Below are 7836 nucleotides of genomic sequence, written 5' to 3'. Positions count from 1 at the left end.
ACTGGATGGCGTCCAGGGCATTGAAGGAGATATCAATCGCTTTAGATTGCTCCGCTTCGGTTATTAAAAACACATACGAGAATTTTGCAAATCTGTCGGCCACATTCAACGTAGCCGATTGACTACTCTTTATCATTTTGTATACATTTTTTGAACAAGCACTAATTGGAGGTCCTGCAAACTTTTCACTGCCAATTACATCAATGTATCAATTGAATTTGGGATGGTCATATCTCTATGGCTTTGAGATGTTGATTTTACAATATATACAGCGTTGTCTTAGTGTCCTACACTCAATTAAAAAAAGTCAATCGAATCTAACAATTACATAAAAGTGTTATCAAGTAAATTGAACATTCCGTAGGCGCACTAGATCTCAACATGGAGGGGGCGTCATTGCGAGGCTGTTTTCTACGTTCGTCTATGCTTACCCTTGACTCGTATCTACTTTTCCTTGCTTTTATTTTCTCTATTTGCTTCTGCAGCAGAAATCTACTTCCGTCGTTTTTTTCGATAGTAGTCGTAATCAAATTTGGCTGCTACCGTTGTTGACTGAGCGTGTGCATCAAAAGAGCTTTTTTCGTCGGCGATTCCACCATGTCTGGACGCGGTATACCCCGTATTAACCGAATGATACGCCGGATCAGGGACAATTACCGTTCCGCCACTTCCGACAGAGTTGCCACCTTTAAGGCTTTCACCATACGAATCAATCGCGTCGTCACTGTCGCCAAACCCATTAAATATGTGGCCAAGAGTCGGTTCTGGATACCCGCCACTCCCGTACGTGGCCCCGTACGCGTGAAGACCACGCTTGTTGTCACTACTGCTGTGGTAGTTCTGAGGAAAGATGATATCACGCTGGATGAAGCCTTTGTTCCAAAGACCCGTTTGGTAGGGGTTATTGTGTCCGTAGCCAAACTCTCGGTGGAAATGCGGGTACGAGTCAAGTGTGACGACACGGATACGACGAGGCTTGTTGTAGTCCCCGTTGGCACCCGCCTGGAGATAGATCGTCATTGGGGGATGATTGTCGTCGCCGTCCTACGAACGCCAGATCGGGCGAATGAAACACATTGAAAACAAAAAAATAGACGGAAGAGAGAAATGACCCTTATAACCAGGGACAAATAAAAATAGCTTTGTCATGTAGAAAAATTATTAGTAGTGAGGGACGTGAGATGCAAGTTGCAAATGTACGAGTTCATATAGGATTTTACCAAAAGCGGGCTATTATCAGGTTGAGTTCGAAGGGGACCATGCCGATATTCAGTATATTCTCGCTTGCCCTGCAGACTAAATAGACAAACTGGACGCGTCATGGCTATCGCTTTTTTCCTTTGTCGACAAATAAAATTACATTGATCACAATACGACAAAACAACACGATTCTGTAAGAAGAAAAAGATTTGATAATTATGCTAGACGAAACTTTAAGTTAGAGTCTGCCTCGACGAAACGGTTGAAAACTGATGCTATAAAGAACCGGTTCTTGTTTCTTATATTGTGTTGCTTTAACAGCAGTTTTCCTACGGCTAACTAAAGTCATATGTTTTCATGATAGCTTAATGGGCAACGTATTTACGTTTTTAGATCTTAAGGAGATGTAGATTCGACTCCGGGCATAAACACACTTCGTCTTGTGCCGGGAGCCAGCCCTCTGATGAAATGCCTAATGGTGATGCCGGACGTAAGATTCTAAACCACCTGTATCTACGGCTTTGTACATTTTGCAAACCTCTTTTTTTTTTATCAATAAACATTCTAGGTATAAACGCCTTATAACATCGGCTCTTATTATTCATAAGCGGCATTGCTGCATAAACTGCATTACATTACATTATAGACGCCCATAAAAAAAAAGCGGAAATTAAAGTAAAATGTTGTTGATTCCATTTGAATGGATTGTACCGACACCCAGAACGATCTAATCGCTATTAGAGGTAACGAATTCAGCTTTCTCTTAAAACAGTAAAGCATAGAATGACTGTAGTGGATGATCGTGATTCGCGAAAGAAGCTTATTTACTGTACAAATAACATATAGTAGTGTTGCAGGAGTTGATATGTAAGTATTGTACTCAGTCGCAGCTTGTCCGTTAGCCATGCCGTGACCTTAAGTACGAAATTTTTCTATATGAATACCTACTGGATGAGATATGATTTGGCCGCTAGGATTGTTAGGCTCGAGAAATTCTTCACTTGAAATACGAAGAGTCCTTTTAAGCAAAATATACTCAAAATTTCAAACAATAAAGCAATTCGGACGTGTACCATAAACATAGTAAGCTAAGTTCGTAGATAAGGGGCATATACGTATTGTAGTAACACATGTACTCTTGCGCAGCTCTCGGCGCAGGTATTGCCGAATTTTGAGCTATCAGTTTTTTCAATCCCGTATAGCACGCAATCAACAACTATTATTAGTTAATATCAGCTGTTAAGAGTGAGAGAAGATTTCATGGGAAGCTCATTGACCGAGTTCTAAGTTGCGTGACGCAAACGAAACCAGTATTTGCACTATGAACGAACCTGCTCGTTAGACTTGTGGCTAGATTGTGGCGGCGGTAGATTGTACACATATGTTCGTTGATACGAAGGAGATGGCCTCCTGGGAGGGCGTGGGAGTGCATGCTCTCTGTAGTAGTCCTCGTCGTCGGGATCGTACTTGAATGGATCCGAGGGATTTGAGGGCCTTCGGTGATATCGCCGTCTTGGTGGAGGTCGCCTAAAAAAGGCAAACTTTTCGTTCAGCTACCTTGTATCGCTTTGTTTTGGCGCGCTTACCAAGTGGAGAATGTAGAATTAATTCGATGCTAGTTTTATGGCTGCCATGTACGTGAATGTCACGTTTATAAAACGTGAACTCATAGTTCATTTCGGGGCTGGTAGGAAATTATAAATAAAATTACAGTTTCAAAGCTCTGCTGGACAGTATATTTGTCATAATAGTTTGGCATAACATCCTGACCAAAGATGAACTCTACATATAGTGTATCAGTAGGATGCTGCTTCGAATAAATAAACGGAAAAAACGCAATACCCAAATGACTCATTGGCGTTTCAGAATAAAGTTTCATTCGAAATAACTATTCAAGTTCTGCGTTTCGAACTGCGTTAGCAGTTGCGTCAGACAGTAACACGAAAAAAACGTCCCTAATACTGTGTAATGTCGTTACATTTATTTGCTGCCTTTATAAACACGCGAATCTGCAATCCAATTTCTGCAAATAAGGAATAAACTAAGGTACAGCTACTTCTGATTTTATTATGTGCTTTAGATAGCTGCGGCCTATCGTTGATAAAAAATAACGTTTTACGCGTAACTAGAAGCGATGCGTTTGAATTACTTTGCCTCCCTTAAACACATGTTTAAATTTTCAGAATTGCACTAAAAATATACCGCTCGTTTGAACTACTTTTAATGTTAAGTAATCACTTTCGCTTTTATCACATACTATACATCGCAGAGCTACTGTTTGAGAATACGTTTGGGTGGAGCTGTACGCGTATACCATATGTAGGTACTATGTATATCATCTGCTTTCATTCGCTCGCAGGCCTGGTATTAATAAATGAAATACATTATAAAATATAGGTAAAATTCAAATAGACATCTGTGCTAGCCCAAAATATTTAACTGCGGAGTGTTCGTACCGCATATTTTTTAACTGTCACATGAGCGTGGAGGCAGATGCGAAGGTGATTTTTTACGCGGACGTAATGAAAAAGTCCATTGTGAAACAACGGAACATTTGGACCCTTTATGTCTCACCCGCAGTTCCCTGTCTTTCAGATTTTCAGTGAATCAGCAAAGATTCAGGCCGTGTCTGTGGACCAAGTTGCACAATTTAGCAAACTCTAATAACAAAAAGTCTATATTTGCTGAAATTTTAGAGAAAGCCGTAAACAACTTAAACTGTTAAGATGAATTATGCTTCGCTAATTCCCCCAAGAATCTGCCTTTGTTTTTACCGAAATCTATCGCTTCGAAACCTTATTATGAGTGCGTTATTATGACAACTGGCATCAAAATATCGTGATAAATTTCAAATTATGAATGTATAGGAGCAACGTATATGCTTCATTTACTGACTGGAGCAACCTACTTGGTGTTGTGTCCGAGGCGCTTGTGGCTACCTTTTAAATTTCGCGGCAAAATAGCATTTTGTTATGAGTGGATCTATGCTACAAAGAAGGGACATTTTCTCAACCGAAACTGTTGAAGGGGTATGTGGAAGGTGATGTAAGGGTTCTAGCAATTGGGGCTAACTGTTTTGATGCTAGACAGCCACGGGATACTGCTTACGCATGCTGATTCAGGTGATACTCATTTTGATTCAACTACCTTGGTTCCCTATGGAACTTTGCAAGCATTAAAATACTGCGGAAGCCCTCAGCGGTACACGTTTTCATAATGCATGTAAACCTGGACTCAGTGCCCACCTCAAGGCTGCTGCGCACTGTCCTCAATCTTGATTTTTTTTAAATGCATTCCTACTCAAAGCGTACGATATAGAAAAAAAAAAACCTTACTTATTATACTGTTTGAGAATACAGTTAGCCAATGAACTTTCCATTTGATGCTATAATTTATTTTTGCAGCCAAACCGAAAGTTCAAAGCATGACCAATAAATCGCAGGTATAATAACTGACTACTGGATTTCTTTGCCGTCTCAAGAGGCTGCCTGCTAATAACATGAATAGCAGCCCTGACCGTTCGGCTCTACCAAGAAAAACGGAAGATTGAATGCGTGCACATTGTAATATAAATAGTCGTTTCTAGGAGCAAGGGCATCTGCTCGAGCGGCGTCTGCTTAGCGAATGCTGCTTTCTGAATGTCAAAAGTCGGTTTGTTCGTTTTGAACGTAAGGGACTCGAAAGAGTCCCTTGCGTTCCTCCTCGAAGATGGACTGTCGTTTCGTTCGTTCTTCGTGACAGCAGCGAGTTTTTCCATTATTCGACGATACAAATTATGTCATTGTTATCTTGAGCGTAATACTTTACAACAAACTTTTGTCAGGTATAAGTTAAACCAACAGAAATGATGGAAGTTGAAGTACTTATTCTAAAATGTACTGTGCTGAAACTAGAAAAAAATACCGCTTAAAAATTCAAATTTTGTATAGGTGGAATGATGAGCACTTACTAAAGTGATGGAATATTAGCGGTAGATTATATCAATAAAAAATCGATAATAGCTCCGCTAGGCTTGAGAGTTGCGCAGCCTAATTCTCGCCGAATTCTGCAGGGGACATTGAAATATAAAATTCTAGCGTTAATTTTGGAATTCGCGGACTTCGAATCTAGAGTTAGTTACGGTTTTATAAGCCTTGTTACTGTAGTTTCGTCACGAGCATACAATTAGATTCAAGCAAAGTGGCTTGGACCTTTTTTTATTGCAGCTTAATAACTAGCTCTAAGGTCTATATGTGGTCATCAAAACGTAATGGCAAAAATTCTAGTAAATTTGGTTTGCAAAGCTGATACAGCTAATTGAGACAATTAATTTAATTATTTATATAATTATTAAGTAAACTCTTAAACATAATTGCATGTTTTATACAGGCCCATCATATACATTTTCCATAGTTCTACTCTAGTTAACGTGAGTAATCCGGACAAAATTGACCCGTGGTGTGTTCGCTTCATTTATTGCTGTGGAATACCCATTTGGATGGTCTTAACAGATTCTATTTTGTTGATATTATTGATATATATATATATATACATCTAGACTTTAGACGTTTCTTTCTTTAGCCTTCAAGTACGTGTTTTAAGAAGTCAGTATCGAGATATGTTTGGACTGTTCTTGTTCACGATGTCCCAAAAAATGCAGATTAACAACTCATTATCAGAATCATCATTCCTATCGGAATGATTAGAACCGAAAATTTAAATTCTTATACCTCTTCTACATCTAGATAACATGATATTCTAGTACGTCGTATCAAAGAAATTATAGTATAGATGATGATCTACTTTATGTAAACGTAATGCTAAAAAGTATTTTTATGGCGTACAGTCATCGATAGAGCAGTACATCTACTTTGCGTTACTAAGAAACTTCATATTCACCTACATTTACGCACCAACTGTTCTATTAGGTAAGATCACGATATAATCTCGTAATTTCGTGCACAATAATATCCTATGGTTCTTCCTCTCTACAGCTACTTTATATAAACCGCTAAAATATCATACATTTATGGATAATCTTCATACATGGCCGCGCTAGAAATGACGCTTAGATTCATTTGTTAATTTCGTAAAAAGTAAAAAAAAAAAAAAAAGGTAAGTGTAGCATAAAATGTTGGTAATATTTCTTATCCTTGAGCCAGTTTCAGCTGAGATTGGCAATCTCAGATTGTCGTGTGCTGATTTGAGGCTGAAACAGAGCGTATATGAGCCAAAGTTAAGCGTGAGCGCAAATGGGGCATCTGTAAAAAAAAGTCCCCAAACATCTATATACAGCCCTGTAGACGGTTTTGAGCGAGCTATCAGAAACATTTTACTGAAGAAGATTCTTAAAGAAAAACGAGCTGTCAAGCTATTAGTTAGCCAGTTATAAAATTCGCCGTTTTGTCAACTTCAAGTTGTAGGTCTGAAGGTTAAAGTTTTATTTGACTTCGTCAAGCCACTCTAATTTTCTCTAAGCGTGGCTGCGTATCAAATATATTTAAAAAAAAAAAAAGTGTATCTGATCAAATATGTAGAAAACACTTTTTCTTACAGCGAGTAGCATAAGCCGAGTTTGCGGAAGGATTTTGGTGGTTCTCGCAGTGGTATCATGGAGTAGCTGTCAAAAAAACAAATCGTTTATACTGATGTACTAAGAGAATTTTCCCTATAACAAGTCGACACCTCTTCGAAAAAAACTTTTTATAGGCAAGAACGTATTTCGTCTAATAACGTATACGGTATACAGGTCTACAACGGAATGTACTTTTTTCACGCGATTTTTGTAAGTGAGCTAAGTTGCGTTACCTGTGCCCGTATCGCGGATAGCCCTCCTCGTCTGAGTGACGGGAGCTAAATAGGAAGTGACTCAGCAATCTGGAGAGAAACTGTGATTGAACGAGTGTTGTGTGCACGACTGATACGAATAGCGTCAACAAGAGAGTGAACCGCATTACTTAGCTCATTAGATCACTTCAGTTTTACTCCACTATAGTAGCTCCACTTTGTTGTCGTTCTTGCACTCTATCTTCAACTGCGCCAAGTATCTATTAGGCGTCTCGAGCGATGGACTGGACAAATATAATGCGATCTGTAGAAATGAAAAGACATCAAGCTCAGCGTATCTAATCAGTCCGTGTCCGAACAAAACCAAACAAACGTACACTATTGGTATCACTTGAGCAACTTGTAGACGGACGCTGTTAGGAACAGGCCTGCACTGATTTCGGCAGCTGTTGGTACATTGACTCGTTCTGGCTACTCCCTTTGCTGCCGCATCTGCTCATCAGTGCGCCATTTGATGGGTCTCTCGATGAAATATCTTATGTTTGTTTGTACGGAGTAGAACGATCGAACGCTTTGGTGACCAGGCAGCACAAGGGATCATTGGGCAAGGGTCCGATACAGAGGCTAAACTACCCTAAGGAACGGGGTCGGGCTGGCATCTAGACTCGAGACGAACGCACAGACAACGCTAGCGGCCGCTGCAGCAAATGTCTCAGATACCCACACAGATCGAAAGTGCTCAGCCACTGCGCCACATAATCAGCTCTCGTTGCAGTGGCCCCTAAGTTTGCCTGTCTGCCTGCCTCAAGGCAGCGGCGTTTTCTCGCGTTTACGGAAGCAACGGAGAGATGGGATGGGGCGGGCGGGCGG

At 40.0% G+C, this 7836-nt stretch overlaps 1 protein-coding gene across 2 annotated transcripts; it reads right to left on the bottom strand.

Annotated features, from left to right (window-relative positions):
- Nucleotides 1-80: 80 nt before the first annotated feature.
- Nucleotides 81-7806, bottom strand: LOC111250816 (uncharacterized). Of its 2 annotated transcripts, XM_022806599.2 has the most exons (4): nucleotides 6988-7806; nucleotides 6734-6799; nucleotides 2532-2727; nucleotides 81-1044 (listed from the first exon to the last, which is right to left on the bottom strand). In XM_022806599.2, the coding sequence occupies exons 1-4, from the start codon at nucleotides 7131-7133 to the stop codon at nucleotides 493-495; spliced, it is 960 nt and encodes a 319-aa protein (XP_022662334.1). In that variant the 5' UTR covers nucleotides 7134-7806; the 3' UTR covers nucleotides 81-492. The 2 variants fall into 2 exon arrangements, with proteins under 2 accessions (XP_022662334.1, XP_022662335.1); XM_022806600.2 differs by lacking the exon at nucleotides 6734-6799 and having other exon boundaries at nucleotides 6988-7787.
- Nucleotides 7807-7836: the final 30 nt, after the last annotated feature.

The sequence above is a fragment of the Varroa destructor genome, unplaced genomic scaffold, assembly GCF_002443255.2.
Source record: "Varroa destructor unplaced genomic scaffold, Vdes_3.0 BEIS01000005.1, whole genome shotgun sequence".
In the NCBI taxonomy this organism is placed as follows: domain Eukaryota; kingdom Metazoa; phylum Arthropoda; class Arachnida; order Mesostigmata; family Varroidae; genus Varroa; species Varroa destructor.
Note: the sequence above shows the minus strand (reverse complement) of the source record. Positions and strands in the feature narration are given on the sequence as shown.